This window comes from Phacochoerus africanus, chromosome 1 (genome assembly GCF_016906955.1).
Source record: "Phacochoerus africanus isolate WHEZ1 chromosome 1, ROS_Pafr_v1, whole genome shotgun sequence".
Taxonomy (NCBI): domain Eukaryota; kingdom Metazoa; phylum Chordata; class Mammalia; order Artiodactyla; family Suidae; genus Phacochoerus; species Phacochoerus africanus.
In genome coordinates this window covers 32,268,087-32,286,799 of record NC_062544.1, presented here as the reverse complement: position 1 = coordinate 32,286,799, position 18,713 = coordinate 32,268,087, and the positions used below count along the sequence as shown (strand labels likewise).

Below are 18,713 nucleotides of genomic sequence, written 5' to 3'. Positions count from 1 at the left end.
CACAGGATTTTCATCCCACAGCCCAAACACATCCCCTACCCCCTAAACTGTCTCCTCCAGAGACCATAAGTTTTTCAATGTCTGTGAGTCAGCATCTGTTCTGCAGAGAAGTTCAGTCTGTCCTTTTTTCAGATTCCACGTCAGTGAAAGCGTTTGATGTTGTTTAGGTTGTTTCCACTTCCTGACCTGATTCGCCTATGTCACACTATCCTTGGGAACTTGATATGAATCCCACTTGTTCGTGATGTATGATTTTTTTATATGTTGTTGGATTCGGTTGGCTAAAATTTTGTTGACTATTTTTTTGTCTACATTCATCAAAAATATTGGCTTATAATTTTTCTTTTTTAGTAGTATTCTTGTCTGTTTTTGGTATTAGGTATGGTGGCTTCATAAAACGTCTTTGGGAGTTTCCCTGCTTCTTTTGTTTTGTTTTGTTTTTTTTCCCCCTTTCTTATTTTTTTTATAATTTTAAAAAATTTTCCCACTGTACAGCAAGGGGGTCAGGTTATCCTTACATGTATACATTACAATTACATTTTTTCCCCCACCCTTTCTTCTGTTGCAACATGCGTATCTAGACAAAGTTCTCAATGCTATTCAGCAGGATCTCCTTGTAAATCTATTCTAAGTTGTGTCTGATAAGTCCAAGCTCCCGATCCCTCCCACTCCCTCCCCCTCCCATCAGGCAGCCACAAGTCTCTTCTCCAAGTCCATGATTTTCTTTTCTGAGGAGATATTCATTTGTGCTGGATATTAGATTCCAGTTATAAGTGATATCATATGGTATTTGTCTTTGTCTTTCTGGCTCATTTCACTCAGTATGAGATTCTCTAGTTCCATCCATGTTGCTGCAAATGGCATTATGTCATTCTTTTTTATGGCTGAGTAGTATTCCATTGTGTATATATACCACACCTTCCGAATCCAATCCTCTGTCGATGGACATTTGGGTTCTTTCCATGTCTTGGCTATTGTGAATAGTGCTGCAATGAACATGCAGCTGCACGTGTCTCTTTTAAGTAGAGTTTTGTCCGGACAGATGCCCAAGAGTGGGATTGCGGGGTCATATGGAAGTCCTATGTATAGATTTCTAAGGTATCTCCAAACTGTTCTCCATAGTGGCTGTACCAGTTTACATTCCCACCAACAGTGCAGGAGGGTTCCCTTTTCTCCACACCCCCTCCAGCACTTGTTATTTGTGGATTTATTAATGATGGCCATTCTGACTGGTGTGAGGTGGTATCTCATGGTAGTTTTGATTTGCATTTCTCTTATAATCAGCGATGTTGGGCATTTTTTCATGTGTTTGTTGGCCATCTGTCTATCTTCTTTGGAGAAATGTCTATTCAGGTCTTTTGCCCATTTTTCCATTGATTGATTGGCTTTTTTGCTGTTGGGTTGTATAAATTGTTTATATATTCTAGAGATTAAGCCCTTGTCAGTTGCATCATTTGAAACTGTTTTCTCCCATTCTGAAAGTTGTCTTTTTGTTTTCTTTTTGGTTTCCTTGGCTGTGCAAAAGATTTTCAGTTTGATGAGGTCCCATGGGTTTATTTTGCTCTAATTTCTATTGCTTTGGGAGACTGACCTGAGAAAATATTCATGATGTTGATGTCAGAGAGTGTTTTGTCTATGTTTTCTTCTAGGAGTTTGATGGTGTCCTGGTCCCTGCTTCTTCAGTCTTTTGAAAAGCTTAAGAAGGATAGATATAAGTTATTCTTTGTTTGTTTGGTAGAATTCACCTGTGAAGCCATCTGGTCCTAGACTTTTTTTTTGTAGGAAGGTCTTTAAATTACATATTCACTTTCATTTCTAGTGATCAGTCTGTTCAAATAATCTATTTCTTCTTGATTCGGTTTTGGTGGGCTGTATGTTTAAAGAAAGTTGTCCTTTTCTTGTAGGTTGTCATATTTGTTGGCATGTAATTGTTCATAGTATTCTCTTACTTTTTTTGTATTTCCATAATATCAGTTGAGATTTTTCATTTCTTATGTCTTATTTATTTGGGTTCTCTCTCTCTTCTTCTTGGTGAATCTGGCCAGAGGTTTGCCAGTTTTATTTTTGTGGTTTGTCAATTTTGTTTACCTTTTCAAAGAACCAGCTGTTAATTTTAACGATTTTTTTTCTATTGTTTTTTAATCTCTTATTTTACTAATTTCCTCTCTGATCTTTATGATTCCCTTCCTTTTGCTAACTTTAGGTTTTGTTTGCTCTTCTTTTTCCGATTCTTTTAGATGGTAGGTTGGTAGTTGATTTTAGATTTTTCTTGTTTTTTGAGGAAGGCCTATATTGCTATGAACTTACCTCTAAGAACTGCTTTTGTGACATCCCATAGATTTTGTATGATTATGTTTTCATTGTTGTTTGTCTCAAGGTATTTTAATTACCTTTTTGATTTCCTCATTGACCCACTGGTTTTTTAGTAGCATGTTGTTTAGTCTCCATGTAGTCAGTTTTTTCATCATCTTTTTTTCCTGTGGTTTATTTCTGATTTCATGCCACTGTGGTCAGAGAAGATGCTTGAAATAATTTCTATACTCTTAAATTTCTTGAGGTTAGTTTTGCACCTCAGTATGTGGTCAATCCTAGAGAATGTTCCATCTGCACTTGAAAAGAATGTATATTCTGGTTTTTTGGATGTCAAGTCCTGAAAATATCAATTAAGTCTAAGTATTCTATCTCGTCATTTAGAATCTCTGTTGCCTTAGTGATTTTCTGTCTAGAGGATCTGTCCACCAGAATTTTTTTTTTGTCTTTTGTCTTTTTAGGGCCAAACTTGTGGCATATGGAGGTTTCCAGGCTAGGGGTCTAATAAAAACTACAGCTGCTGGCCTACACCAGAGCCACAGCAGTACAGGATCTGAGCTGCATCTACGACCTACATCACAGCTCATGGCAATGCTGGATCCTTAACCCACTGAGTGAGGCCAGGGATCAAACCCGCACTCTCATGGTTCCTAGTCAGATTCATTTCTGTTGCACCAAGACGGGAACTCCTATTGCCATTTTAAACTTTGTTTTCCAATTGATTCTATGTTCATCCTTTGTTCCTTTCTTTTTATGGTTTGAAGTTTTCCTCTTCTTTTATGTTTTTTTCCTCTTCTTTTTGTTTTTTGGGAGTATATTGTTTGGTTTTGGTTTGTGGTTGCCCTGTTTTTCAAGCATGTTAACCCTTTCTTATTTCTGCTTGATTTAGACTGATAGTCACAGAGGCTCAAACACATTTTTAAAAAAGTCTAGATTTTCTTATTCTCCTTGCCCACATTTTATGATTTTGATGTCCTTTCATACATCTTCATATTTATCCTTTTGCTGTCCCTTGTGTTTATCATTGCTTTCACAAATAGGTTTTTTTGTTTTTGTTTTTCTTTTTGATCTGTATACTGGCTTATTTAAGTGATTACTTTCCAATTGTGATTTCCTCCATCCTATATCTTCTTCTTTCCTTTTTAGAGGAGACTTTTCAGTATTTCTTTTAGAAAGGGTTTAGTTTTGCTATATTCTTCTAGTTTTTGCTTGTTTGAAAAATTATTTCTCTATTTTAAATGATAATCTTGCTGAGTAGAGTATTATAGGCTGCAAATTTTTCCCTTTTAGAACTCTGAATATATCTTGCCCCTATCTTCTGGCCTCAGTGTTTCTGTAGAGAAATCAGCCCTTAGTCCTTATAGGAGTTCCCTTGTAATTTACTCTTTGTTTTTCTTTTGCTGCCTTTAGAATCCTCTCCTTATCTTTAATTTTTGCCATTTTTATTCTAATAAGTCCTGCTGTAGGTCTCTTTGGAGTCATCTTGTTGAGAACCCTCTGTGCTTCCTGTATCTGGATATCTGTTTCCTTCTTTAGCTTTGGGAGTTTTCAGCCATAATTTCCTCAGAAACATTTTCCATGCTTTTTCTTTTTTCTTTTTTTTCCTCCTCCTGGGATCCCTATTATGTGTAGATTGGCATGCTTTATATTATCCCATAGATCTCTTACATTGCTTTCATGTTTTTAAATTTGGATTTCTGTTGTCCTGATTGGGTGATTTCCATTATTCTGTATTCCAGGTCACTTATTCTTTCCTCTGCATTATTCATTCTGCTGTTCAATGCCTTTAACTCCACATTCATCTCCGCAAATGAATTTTCTGATTTTTCTTGGCTCTTCCCTATAGTTTCTAGTTCTTTTTTTTTGGGGGGGTCTTTTTTGTCCTTTTTAGGGCCAAACCTGTGGCATATGGAGGTTCCCAGGCTAGGGGTCTAATCAGAGCTACAGCTGCCAGCCTGTGCCAGAGCCACAGCAATGCCAGATCTGAGCTGAGTCTGTGACCTACACCACAGCTCACAGCAATGCCAGATCCTTAACCACTGAGCAAGGCCAAGGGTCAAAGCTGCAACCTCATGGTTCCTAGTCAGATTTGTTTCTGCTGTGCCACAATGGGAACTCCTCTAGTTCCTTTTTAAAGTAACCTGTGTTACTGTTGATATCCATCTTAATACCTTCAGTATTTCCATTACTTGCTTTTTGAACTTGGTATCTGTTAGACTGCAGGGGTCTGTTTCATTTTTTTTGCTCCAGGGAAAATTCTCCTGTTCCTTTAACTGGAAGTGTGGCTCCTGTGCTTTCTTCATTTTCCTTATATTTTCTTAATTTTTCCCCTAAACTAACAGATTATCTAATGTAATCTTGGAAGGCTATTTATATGTGGAGCATCCCTGGATAGCCTGTGTTGATTTGCTATTTTTTTTTTGGTGTGAGGACTGCCTTTTGGTTTGGATACTTGCTGTCTCTTTTCTCAGTGTTTGCAGGCCATTATCCCCTTGATAGAGAGTGTGCAGATGCACTGCCTGCCTGTGCCTCCAGGGTGGTGAGGGAAATAGACAGTGCCTGGTTGTTGGGCCTTTGGCAGTGACCCACAGGGAGGCAGGGGCTGCAGGCTGTGCCTTGCTGCAGGGCCCTTATTAGTGGCAGTGACTCTCAAGGAGGTGGGGATGATGCTTGAGGCCCCTGGCAGCAGCAGTGGCAGGGAGTGTGTGTTCCCAGGGAGGTGGAGGCATCAGGCAGTGCTCAAGTTCAGGGCCCTCTGTGGTGGCAACCCCTGGTATAACTGAGATGGCAGGTGGTGCTTGGTCATGGGACCCTCAGTGGTAGTGGGGCCACACCTACCTCTGGAGTCAGAGGTGGCTGCAGGGTTTGCACCTGCTCATGTAGCCTGCACAAGAGGCACCCTGCTGCCTGAGAGCCCGAAAAGAAAGAAGTTGGCATAGCAGTCCTCATTCCCCTGCTCTCACACTCCCCAAAATGATGCTTTGATTCTCTGGTGGGCCTAGGCCTTTTTCCACACTCCCTCGGCTGTGGTGCACCACTCCCTATGCCCCTCAGGCTATTTTCACAAAGCCAACCCTAGTCCTCTCCCCAGAACTGACCCTCCAAAGCCAGAGTCTCAGTGCTCTGCTCCCACCTGAGTGTCTCAGGCTGTGGTGTTCAGTGGGGTGGTACTGATCATCTGTGTGGCTCTCTCTCTGCTTTGCCCTCCTCAGACCAGCTGCTGGGATTTTCTCCAAGTCTTTGAGGCTTCCCTCTCTGATCCAGCCTGTCTCCCCATCAGTTAGGTGGCCTCCCAGTGCAAGGATTCCTCTCCTCTTTCTTTTCTTTTCTTTCTGTTTCTTTCTCTCTCTCTCTCTTTTTTTTTTTTTTTTGGTCTTTTGTCTTTCTAGGGCCACGGCCACGGCATATGGAGGTTTCCAGGCTAGGGGTCTAATTGGAGCTGTAGCTGCCAGCCTATGCCACAGCAACACCGTATCTGAGCCATGTCTGATCTACATCACAGCTCACAGCCGGATCCTTAACCCATTGAGTAAGGCCAGGGATGGAACCCACAACCTCATGGTTCCTAGTTGGATTTGTTTCCACTGCACCATGACGGGAACTTCCCCTTTCCTCTTTCATACCTCCTTCTCAGGAGTGCTTGTCCCATCCTGACTGCTTGCTTTCTTCTTCTCTCTCTCTTGTTTGCCTTTTGTTTTACACAGTAACATGGAGGTTTTCTTAACCTTTTTGGAAGTCTGAGGTCTTCTGGCAGCATTCAGTAGATGTTCTGTGTGAGTCATTTTACATGAGATGACCTTTATTTTCTTTTCTTTTTGATGTATTTGTGGAAGGAGGTGATCTCCATGCTAACTCCACCATCTTGATCCCACCCCAGATTGCTTAGTTTCAAAATGTATTTAGCAAGAGTTTGTCCTCAGATTCTCCCACATATTTAAATTCCTCTTCAGTCATTCAAACCTGTAAGATAGCCTACCATTTTCATTTTCTTGAAGGAGTCTGTTTCGAAGTCTCTGACCTGCTTCAACATGAACTACTCAACCTGTAGTCACCCTAGGATCTTGGATCTTTCTTCGTGATCATCCAAGGGATGCTTATAGCATCCTTCCTGTGTTGTAGGTTCTGTTTCTTGGATCTATGGTCATCCTCTTCTTGGCTTATTCACTTACTTTGGTGGAACGCTCCAGAGTTCCCTGGAAAAGATTGCCTATGAGATACATGTTTTTATCTTCCAGTTAATGCATATATCTGAATATTTATATTTTCTCACACTTATTTTGTTGTTCAGCTGGGTATGGAATTCTAGGTTGGAAGTCATTCTAGTTCTAAATTATAGAGATATTGCTACATTTTCTAATAGATTCCAATATTGCTGTTGAAGTTCCGTGTCCTTTGATTATAAACTACATTTTCCCATCATGGAAGCATTTTAGGATTTTCCCTTTATTTCCAGTATTGTAAAATTTCATAAAGAAGCAGTTATTTCATTAATATTTATTTTCTGTGGATCTTTATTTTGGAGGGGCTTATTTTCACTCATCAAAATCTTCAAAATTTGTTAAGAGCAAATTTGCTGTTTTACTCTGTAACTAGTAAGTACTTTTCCAGAAGTAAATATTAGTACAAACAGCTCTTAAATACTTCCATCTAATTCTAAGATTGTAAAGAAGATACGGTTTTGAAGGTGTTTGTCATAAGTACTTGCTTTTTTTCTTATTTGCATTTAGTGTTAGTAAGTTGTTAATCAATGGAGTTAATCTTCTCAATTCTTGGAAAAATAAGCTAGGATGCAGTCTAATTTTATTTAGTACATTTTCTGGACTCTTTCAACTCCTTTTTTGTGGGCTTTTGTACCTTTCTCTACTTCTTTTTTAAAACTGCCAACTGGGATTTTTTTTTAAGGTGTACCTAAAATATATATGTGTGATTTAAAGGACAATTAACAAAAGAAACCAATGAACCCACCACTGAGGCCTTAGAAAGCTACTGTGTGCCCACCCTTCTCAATTCTGATTATATCCTTGTCCCTCCAATCCATAGGTAAACATGATCCTGGATTTTAGGTTAATTTTTCCTTCTTGTAGTGGTTTCACTAACTATATATGTATTATTAAATGTACTTAAAATTGCCTATTCTTTTTATTCTTTTGGCTGTGCCCATGGCATGAGGAAGTTGCTGGACCAGGGCTCAAACCTATGCCACAGCAGCCACCTGACTCACTGTAGTGACGACACCAGATCCTTAACCCACAGCACCACAAGGGAAATCCAACTTTGCCTATTCTTTTTTTTTTTTTTGGCTGCAACCATGGCATATGAAAGTACTGAGCCAGGGATTAAATCCAAGCCACAGCTGCAACCTATGCTACAGCTGCGGCAATGCCAGATGCTTAACCCACTACTCTGTTACTCCTTGTGGATGACTACAGAGAAATGTGCTCAATCTCCCAAGTCCTAGAGAGGATGATTCAAAAAACCACTTGTCAAGGACCTGCTTTTTGACTGCTGTCCATACAAACAGGGCCAAGGACATCCACCGCTGCCTAGATACAATCACAGAGATCAAAGCGGTTCCCTTCTGTAATACTATCATATATTATGGAAGCTTTTTTCCACACAATATAACCCATCTGCAAAGTTTATGATTCACTTTAGAGTGAATGAAACTTTGCAGGGAATTCAGACAACTCCCCTTTTCATGGCAGCAGTCTGTGCTAATTGGCTTCAGTATCTTTGCACAAGTCCTTCAGTGATGTGGCTGTTTTCTAGTCCTTTGTGGAATGCCTTTTCTTAAGATAAAAATCTGGGAGTTCCCGTCGTGGTACAGTGGAAACGAATCTGACTAGGAACCATGAGGTTGTGGGTTCGATCCCTGGTCTCGCTCAGTGCAGACACAGCTCGGATCTGGCTGGCTGTGGCTGTGGCTGTGGTGAAGGCCGGCGGCTACCAGTCTGATTAGACCCCTAGCCTGGGAATCTCCATATGCTGCGGGTACGGCCCTAAAAGGACAAAAAAAAAAAAAAAAGATACAAATGTGCAGCTGACCCTCTCAAAGCAACTGTGGCCTCCTGTGGTGAGCTGGCTTTGAAAGGATTTTTTTCATCTTGCTTGGAGTTTAGCCATGATGATCTCATAGAGGCAGGAATGGATGATGATTTAGCCATGTACCTGATGAGCAATTCACAGCCCAGAGACTAAGGCTGGTCTATAAGTTTTTAAATCCTGCATTCCAAGAATTTCTTGCTGGGATGAGGCTGACTGAACTTCAGGATTCAGATAGGCAAGAAGATGAAGATTTGGGACTTCATCATTTGAAACAAATAAACTCATCCCATGATGGTTTTGTGTCCTTACGACAATTTTTTGAGTTATGTCTCCTGCCTTGCTTCAACAAGGTCAGGGACAAAAATTGTATCTCATTTGCTTCTTTTGGTGGATAATCAAGAGTCACTGGAGACCCTATCTGAAAATGATGATTTCCTGAAGCACCACCCAGAAATGTCAGTGATGATGCAATACATTAGGGGGCTGTGGCAAGGCTGTCCGTGAGATAACTTTTCAATGGCTTTAGGACATTTACCAGCTCTGGCTGTAAAAATTGCCTATCAATTTTGCTAACTGTTGCTACATGTTCTCTCTCTCTCTCTATTTTTTTTTTTTTTTTTTTTTTTGCAATTCCTTCCTGGGATAAGCCTGTCTTTGGAAGAACTTAATTACAGTATTTTTTTGACCACTCACCCAGAATGCTTGTTAGTATTGAGGAGCATCAAGATCTCCATAGATGGAAAAAAATTACCCAGATTGAATTTGTCAGGCCCAGAAACATGTCTTGACCAATCCCAGGCACCCAACTATAGATCAGGACTGTGCTTCTGCCTTTGAACCTTTGAATGAATGGAGGCAGGGGTAGCTGAAAAAGAAGACAACACGCAGAGTTTTCTGAACATGCGACCTGATGCTCCACCAGACATCAGCACTGGCTGTGGGAACCTCTCTCCAAAGCAGTAGCAGATTCCCCTTCTGGAAGTTGATGCGAAAGATGTTCATGCTGTGGACCAGGAGCTGCTAAGGCTTCTAGTGGAGGTTTTCTCAGCTTCACAGCACATTGAACTCCACATGATGAGAAGCATGAGCTTTATTGAAAGCATCTGCCCGGCTCTTGAGCAGTGTAAGTCCTCTTTCACCAAGTGCTCCATTTGCAAATTTGAGCCAAGTGCAGTAGAACAGGAATTGCTTCTCATTCTGTCTTCCCTGGAATCTCTTCAAGTCTCAGAGACAAGCCAGCTTCTAGGTAAACCTGGATTCCTTTTAAATAACCCATTGAATGTGTAATTTTAGCTTCTTACTCTTCATTTTAGGTGGACGAAAACTTCTGAAAGCATGAGACCAGAAATCCTAGCTGACTGAACAACTATAAAATAAACCTTCAATAATACATACCACTGACAGAAAAAAGCAAAAGGCCTCCAAAGATAGAATGGCTTTCAAATGCTGGTAAAAATAATAAAATAAATGAAGGCTCTTAAAAACAAATGACTTGTTAGTGAAAGACGGTTCTATATGTAAATGATTCCATGAGAATTGCTCTCACCCCACCTGCCTCGTGGACTCTCCAGGAAATAATATCTCCCAGTTATTTGCATTCCTTTCACTTCTCCAAGCAGTGTTTGAGGGTTTTCAGTGTAGACTTTATCATCTTTTATTAAAGTTACTCCTAGGAAGTTTTTTTTTTTTTTTTTTTCTTTTTAGGGCCACACCCATGGCATATGAAAGTTCCCAGGCTAGGGGCTGAATTAGAGCTACAGCTTCCAGACAACACCACGACCACAGCAATGCAGAATCCGGGCCGTGTCTACGACTTACACTAGAGCTCACAGCTATGCCGGGTCCTTAATGCACTGAGTGAGGACAGGGATCAAACCTGCATCCTCATGGATGCTAGTAGGGTTCATAACCCACTAAACCACAACAAGAATGCTCTGGGAACTTGTGGTTTTGATACTCTTGTAAATGGTATTGAAATTTTTTCACTTTCTGATTGTTGCTCATATGGCTTTGGTTTTTAACAGTTAGTTAAATACCTAGGTTTGCTTTGCTTTGTATTTTCCTGAGAGTCACTGAATGTTTTTTTCAATCTGAGAGGTGATATTTGTCATCAAAATAAAACATTTCGCTTATTTTTTTTCAAATCTTTTTTATTATGGTAAAATATACTTTTTTTTTTTGGCTTTTTAGGGCCACACCCTCGGCAAATGAAAGTTCCCAGGCTAGGGGTTGAATTAGAACTGTAGCTGCCAGACTACACCACAGCCTCAGCAATGCCAGATCCTTAACCCTCTGAGTGAGGCTAGGAATCAAACCCACATCTTCATGGATACTTCATGGATTTGTTACCACTGAGCCACAACAGGAACTCCTGAAAACATATATAAAATTTTAAACCCCCTTTTTTTTTTTTTTTTTTTTTGGCCAAGCCTGCAGCATGCAAAAGTTCCCAGGCCAGGAATCACACTGTGCCATAGCAGTGACAACGCTAGACCCTTAACCTGCTAAACCACCAGGGAACTCCTAAAACAATTTTTAAGTATACAATTCAGTGGCATTAAGTACGACTGCAGTGTTGTATAACCATCCTCACTACCCCTTTCCAGAACCTTCCATTTCATCATCCTAAACTCTGTATCTATTTAACAAGAACCTCTCCCACTGCCCAGCTGCTGATGTCTAGTCTACTTGGTGTCTCTATGAGCTGGTCTAGACATTTCATGGAAGTGAAACCATGCCGTATTCTGTTCTTTTGTGTCCGGCTTCTCTTACTTAGCATTAACGTTTTTAAGGTTCATCCATGTTGTAGCATGTGTCAGAACTTCACTACTTTTACAGCTGAATGATATTCCGCTGTATGTATACATCACGTTTTGTTTATCTGTTGATGGACACTGGCACTGTTTCTTCTGGCTAAAGCTGCTGTGAACACGGGTGCACAAATATCACTTTGAGACCCTACCTTCAATTCTCTTGGATATATACCCAGAAGTGGAATTGCGGGATCATGTTTTGTTTTGTTTTGTTTTGTTTGTCTTTTCTATGGCCGCACCTGCGGCACATGGAGATTCCCAGGCTAGGGGTACAATCAGAGCTGTAGCTGCCGGCCTTCACCAGAGCCACAGCAACTCGGGATCCGAGCTGCGACTGCGACCCACACCACAGCTCACGGCAAGGCCAGGGATCGAACCTGCAACCTCATAGTTCCTAGTCGGATTCGTTAACCACTGAGTCACAATGGGAACTCCATGCTGGATCATATTAATGATAGTAATTCCATTTTAATTTTCAAGGACACTCCAAACTGTTTACTACTCTGGCTGTAGCATTCTACATTCCTACAAGCAATGTACAAGGGCTCCAGTTTCTTGAAATCCTTGATGTTTTGTTTTTTTAAATCAGAGTCAACCTAGTAGGTATGAAATGCTATTTTTTATTTAGTTTTTTGGCCATGTCTGTGGCATGCGGCGGTTCCCCAGGCCAGGGATCAAACCTGTCCCACAGCAGTGACCCAAGCCACCATGGTGACAATGCCAGATCCTTAATTCTCTGTACCACAGGATATTTAAAAAATTTATTTAAAAAATTTTTGGGGAGAGTTCCCATTGTGGCTCAGCAGAAATGAATCTGATTAGCATCCATGAGGATGCAGGTTTGATGCCTGGCCTCACTCGGTGGGTTAAGGATCCAGCATTGCCGTGAGCTGTGGTATAGGTCTCAAATGCAGTTTGGATCTGATGTTGCTGTGGCTGTGGTATAGGCCAGTGGCTACAGCTCCGATTCAACCCCTAGCCTGGGAACCTCCATATACTGAGGGTGCAGCCCCCCCAAAAAAAACAGACAAAAAAAAAATTGGGTGGGTGTGTGAGTTCACCACGCTGCCGTGGTACAGCGGAGACAAGTCCAAATAGGAACCATGAGATTGGGGGTTTGATCCCTGGCCTCACTCATTGGGTTAAGGATCTGGCATTGCTGTGAACTGTGGTATAGGTCACAGCCGTGGCTCAGATCTGATGTTGCTGTGGTGTAGGCCAGCACCTGTAGCTCCACCTGGACCCCCAGCCTGTGAATCTCTGTATGCTGCAGGTGCAGCCCTAAAGAGAAAAAAATTTTTGTTATGGCTGCACCTGTGGCATATGGAAGTTTCTGGGCCAGGAATTGAATCTGCTCTTTTAACCCACTGCACCAGGCCAGTGATCAAACCCACATCTCTGCAGTGACCTGAGCCACCATAGTCGGATTCTTTTTGTTTTTGTTATTTCCCCAATACAATTTCTTTCTACTGTACAGCATGGTGACCCAGTTACTCATACATGTATGCCTTTTTTTTCCTCACATTATCATGCTCCGTCATAAGTGACTAGACATAGTTCCCAGTGCTACACAGCAGGATCTCATTGCTAATTCGTTCCAAAGGCAATAGGTTGCATCCATTAAACCCAAGCTCCCAATCCATACACTCCCTCCCCCTTGGCAACCACAAGTCTATTCCCCAAGTCAATGATTTTCTTTTCTGTGAAAGGTTCATTTATTGCTATATATTGGATTCCAGATATAAGTGATACCATATGGTATTTGTCTCTTTCTGACTTACTTCACTCACTATGAGAGTCTCTAGTTCCATCCATGTTGCTGCAAATGGCATTATTTGGTTCTTTTTTTTATGTTTGCATATGTGAGTATTGCATATTTATTAATGATATATTTTTTATTACTCAAATGAATTTATCACATCTGTAGTTGTATAATGATCATAACAATCCAATTTCACAGGATTTCTATACCATAACCAAGCATATCCCGCCACCCCCCAAACTGTCTCCTCCAGAGACCATAAGTTTTTCAATGTCTGTGACTCAGTATCTGTTCTGCAAAGAAGTTCAGTCTGTCCTTTTTTCAGATTCCACATATCAGTGAAAACATTTGATGTTGGTGTCTCATTGTATGGCTGACCTCACTTAGCATGATAATTTCTAGGTCCATCCATGTTGCTAAAAATGCTGGTATTTCAATCATTTTAATGGTATTTGGTTACTTACTTATTTATTTATTGGTCTTTTTGCCTTTTCTAGGGCCGCTCCTGGAGGATATGTAGGTTCCCAGGCTAGGGGTCCAATCGGAGCTGTAGCTGCCAGCCTACACCAGCCATAGCAACATAGGATCCGAGCCACGTCGTGGACCTACACCACAGCTCACGGCAACGCCAGATCCTTAACCCACCAACCAAGGCCAGGGATCGAACCCACAACCTCATGGTTCTTAGTCGGATTTGTTAACCACTGAGCCACAATGGGAACTCCTATTTGGTTCTTTTTATGGCTGAGTAGTATTGCATTATGTATATATACCACATCTTCCTAATCCAATCACCTGTCAACGGACATTTAGGTTGTTTCCATGTCTTGGCTATTGTGAATAGTGCTACAATGAACGTGCAGGTGCATGTGTTTTTTTCAAAGAAAGTTTTGTCCGGATATATGCCCAAGAGTGGGATTGCTGGGTCATATGGTACTTCTATGTGGAGATTTCTAAGGTACCTCCATACTGTTCTCCATAGTGGCTATACCAGCTTACATTCCCACCAACACCGCAGGAGGGCTCCCTTTTCTCCACAGCCCCTACAGCATTTGTTATTTGTGGACTTACTAATGATGGCCATTCTGACTGGTGTGAGGTGGTATCTCATGGTAGTTTTGATTTGCATTTCTCTACTAATCAGGGATGTTGAGCATTGTTTCAAGTGCTTGTTGGCCATCTGTTGATCTTCTTTGGAGAAATGTCTATTCAGGTCTATTGCCCATTTTTCCATTGGGTTTTTGGCTTTTTTGCTGTTGAGTTGTATAAGTTGTTTGTATGTTTTAGAGATTAAGCCCTTGTCAGTTGTATCATTTGAAACTATTTTCTCCCATTCTGGAAGTTGTCTTTTTGTTTTCTTTTGGTTTCCTTTGCTGTGCAAAAGCTTGTCAGTTTGATCAGGTCCCATTGGTTTATTTTTGCTTTTATTTCTGTTGTTTTGAGAGACCAACCTGAGAAAACATTTGTAAGGTTGATAGCAGAGAATGTTTTGCCTATATTCTCTCCCAGGAGCTTGACAGTGTCTTGTCTTATATTTAAGTCTTTCAGTCATTTTGAGTTTATTTTCATGCATGGTGTGAGGGTGTGTTTTAGTTTCATTGATGTGCATGCAGCTGTCCAGGTTTCCCAGCAATACTTGCTGAAAAAACTGTCTTTTTCCCATTTTATGTTCTTGCCTCCTTTGTCAAGGATTAAATGACCATAGGTGTCTGGGTTTATTTCTGGGTTCTCTATTCTGTTCCATTGGTCTGTATGTCTGTTTCGGTACCAGTACCACACTGTCTTGATGACTGAGGCTTTGTAATAGTGCCTGAAGTCTGAGAGAGTTATGCCTCTTGCTTGGTTTTTGTTCCTCATAATTGCTTTGGCAATTCTGGGTCATTTTTGGTTCCATATAAATTTTTGGATTGTTTGTTCAAGTTCTGTGAAAAATGTCATAGGTAATTTGATAGGGGTTGTATTTAATCTGTAGATTGCTTTGGGTAGTATGGCCATTTTTAGAATATTAATTTTTCCAACCCAGGAGCATGGAATATCTTTCCATTTCTTTACATCTTCTTTAATTTCCTTGATTAATGTTTTCTAGTTCTCGGCATATAAGTCCTTTACCTCCTTGGTCAGGTGTATTCCTGTGTATTTGATTTTAGGGTGCAATTTTAAAAGGTATTGTATTTTTGTATTCCTTTTCTAATATTTCATTGTTAGTATACAGAAATGCTACTGATTTATGAATGTTAATCTTATGTCCCGCTACTTTTTGCTGAATTTGTTGATCAGTTCAAGTAGTTTTTGGGTTGAGTCCTTAGGGTTTTCTATATACAGTATCATGTCATCTGAATACAGTGACAGTTTTATCTCTTCTCTTCCTATTTGGATGCCTTTTATTTCTTTTGCTTGTCTGATTGCTATGGCTAGGACTTCCAGTACTATGTTGAGTAACAGTGGCAAGAGTGGGCATTCCTGTCTTGTTCAGATTTTAGTGGGAAAGCTTTCAGCTTTTCTCCATTGAATATTATGTTTGCTGTGGGTTTGTCATAAATGGCTCTTATTTTGTTAAGGTATGTTCCCTCTATACCCACTTTGGTAAGAGTTTTATTTATTTATTTATTTTTATTTTATTTTTTGTCTTTTTGCCATTTCTTGGGCCGCTCCCACAGCATATGGAGGTTCCCAGGCTAGGAGTCTAATTGGAGCTGTACACCAGAGCCACAGCAACTCGGGATCCGAGCCTCGTCTGCGACCTACACCACAGCTCACAGCAACGCCGGATCCTCAACCCACTGAGCAAGGCCAGGGATCGAACCTAAAACCTCATGGTTCCTAGTCGGATTCGTTAACCACTGCACCACGACGGGAACTCCCTGGTAAGAGTTTTAATCATGAATGGATGTTGGAGTTTGTCAAATGCTTTCTCTGCATCTATTGAGATGATCATGTGGTTTTTGACTTTTGTTAATACAGTCTACGGCATTGATTGATTTGCATATGTTGAACCATCCTTGTGTACCTGGGATGAATCCTACCTGGTCATGGTATATGGTCTTTTTTATGTGTTGTTGGATTTGGTTGGCTAAAATTTTGTTTATCAAAGATATCGGCCTATAGTTTTTTTGTTTGTTTGTTTTTTTGGTGGTATCTTTGGTTTTGGAATTAGGGTGATGGTGGCATCATAGAATGTCTTTGGAAGTGTTCCTTCTTCTTCAACCTTTTGAAGAAGTTTAAGGAGGATGGGTATAAATTCCTCTTTGTATGTTTGCTAGAATTCACCTGTGAAGCCATCTGGTCCTGGGCTTTTATTTGTAGGGAGTGTTATTATGACATCTTCAATTTCATTTCTAGTGATCAGTCTGTTCAATTGATCTATTTCCTCTTGATTCAGTTAAGGTGGGCTGTAAGTCTCTCTAAAGTTGTCCATTTCTTCAAGGTTGTCAAATTTGTTGGCATAGAATTGTTCATAGATTTCTCTTGTGGTTTTTCGTATTTCTGCAGTATCAATTGTGACTTCTCCTTTTTCACTTCTTATTTTGTTTATTTGGGTTTTTTCTCTCCTCTTCTTTGTGAGTCTAGCCAGAGGTTTGTCAATTTTGTTTACCTTTTCAAAGAACCAGTTTTTGGTTTTATTAATTTTTTTCTATTGTTTTTTAAATTTCTATTTTATTGATTTCCTCTTTGACCTTTATGATTTCCTTCCTTCTGCTGACTTTAGGTTTTGTTTGTTCTCCTTTTTATAATTCATTTAGGTGGTGGGTTAAGTTGCCTAATCGAGATTTTTCTTGTTTTTTGAGGAAGGCCTGTATTATTATGAACTTCCCTCTGAGCACTGCTTTTGCGGCATCCTATAGATTTTGAGTGGTTGTGTCTTCATTATCATTTGTCTCGAGGTATTTTTTAATTTCCTTCTTGATTTCCTCATTGACCCATGGGTTTTTTTAGTAGCATATTGTTTAGTCTCCATGTAGTTAAGTTTTTTCTCATTTCTTTTCCTGTGGTTATTTCTAGTTTCATGCCATTGTCGTCAGAAAAGATACTTGAAATAATTTCTATACTCTTAAATTGTTGAGGTTAGCTTTGTGTTCCAGTCTGTGATAAATTCTTAAGAATGTTCCATGTGCACTTGAGAAGAATGTATATTCTGATTTTTTTTTCTTTTGACCTTTTAGGGTCACACCCACAGCATATTAGGGATCTAATCAGAGCTGTTGCTGCCAGCCTATGCCAGAGCCACGGCAATGCCAGATCCAAGCCGCATCTGCGACCTACACCACAGCTCACGGCAACGCGGGATCCTTAACCCACTGAGCAAGGCCAGGGATCGAACCCACAACCTCATGTTTCCTAGTTGGATTCGTTTCTACTCCACCACGATGGGAACTCCTATTCTGATTTTTGTGGATATAATGTCCTGAAAATGTTGATGAAGTCTAACTTTTCTATTGTGTCCTTTAGGATCTCTGTTGCTTTATTGATTTTCTGTCTAGAGGATTTGTCCATTGATGTGAGTGGGGTGTTAAAGTCTCCTACTGATTGTATTCCCATCAATTTCTCCTTTTATGTCTGTTAGTATTTGTTGGCAGTATTTGGGTTCTCCTATGTTAGGGGCATATATATTGACAATTGTAATATCCTCCTCTTGAATGGCTCCTTTAACCATTAAATAGTGTCCTTCTTTGTCTTTCTTTATGGCCTTCATTTTAAAGTCTATTTTGTCTGATTAGGAGTATGGCAACTCCTGCTTTCCCGTCATGTTCATTGGCATCAAATATTTTTTCCCATCCCCTCACTTTCTTTCTAAATGTGTCCTTTGCCCTAAGGTGAGTCTCTTGTAGGCAGCAGATTGAATGTTTTTGCTTTTTTATCCAATCTGCCACACTGTGTCTTTTGATTGGAGCATTTTGTCCATTGACATTTAAGGTGATTGACATTTTAAGCCTTGTTTTCCAGTTGATTCTATGTTTCTTTTTTTGTTGTTGGATGGTTTCCATTTATTTTATGCTTGAGTACTTTTCTTTTCAGGTTTTGTGAATGTAATATTTGGTTTTGATTTGTGCTTTCTCTGTTTTTTAGGTATGTTAACCCCTCCCTATATCTGCTTGCTTTTGCCTGATAGCCATATAGGCTGAGACACATCATTAAAATAAAAAAAGAATCTATATTTTCTTGCTTTTCTTCCCCACATTGTATGATTTTGATGTTTTTTTTTTTTAACATCTTCATGTTTAGATCTGTATGCTGACTTATTTAAGTGACTACTTTCCAATTGTGGTTTCCTCCATCCTAATTCTTCTCTTTTTTTTTCCTTTTCTCTTTCTTTTTTTTAATTTAGAGAAGCCCTTTCAGTATTTCTTTCAGAATGGATTTAGTGTTGCTGTACTCTTTTAGCTTTTGTTTGTTGGAGAAATTCTTTATTTCCTCTTTTATTTTAAATGATATTCTTGCTGGATAGAGTATTCTAGGTTGCAAAAATCTCCTCTGGCCTGTAGTGTTTCTGTAGAGAAATCAGCTGATAGCCTTATGGGGGTTCCCTTATAATTAACACTTTGCTTTTCTCTTGCTGCCTTTAGAATCCTCTCTTTTGGAGTTCCTGTCGTGGTGCATTGGTTAGTGAATCCAACTAGGAACCATGAGGTTGTGGGTTCGGTCCTTGGCCTTGCTGAGCAGATTAAGGATCCAGCGTTGCTGTGAGCTGTGGTGTAGGTCACAGATGCAGCTCGGATCACACATTGCTGTGGCTGTGGTGAAGGCTGGCTTAGACCCCTAGCCTGGGAACCTCATATGCCATGGGT

The 18,713-nt window shown here is 40.1% G+C and overlaps 2 protein-coding genes across 2 annotated transcripts in view; both read left to right on the top strand.

The window, feature by feature from the left end:
- Nucleotides 1-9,706, top strand: part of LOC125134923 (general transcription factor IIH subunit 2) — a 48,711-nt gene extending 39,005 nt beyond the window's left edge. Inside the window, exon 19 of the mRNA XM_047794526.1 lies at nt 9,669-9,706. The gene's annotated coding sequence lies outside the window, so the exon portion shown is untranslated. The remainder of the gene's footprint in view (nt 1-9,668) is intronic.
- NAIP (NLR family apoptosis inhibitory protein) overlaps nt 1-18,713 on the top strand; it is a 30,674-nt gene that overhangs the window by 3,815 nt on the left and 8,146 nt on the right. The window contains 8 exon segments of the mRNA XM_053743457.1: nt 7,732-7,941; nt 7,944-8,039; nt 8,042-8,119; nt 8,351-8,485; nt 8,488-8,639; nt 8,641-9,156; nt 9,158-9,212; nt 9,215-9,601. Coding sequence (XP_053599432.1) covers nt 7,732-7,941; nt 7,944-8,039; nt 8,042-8,119; nt 8,351-8,485; nt 8,488-8,639; nt 8,641-9,156; nt 9,158-9,212; nt 9,215-9,601 — 1,629 coding nt within the window.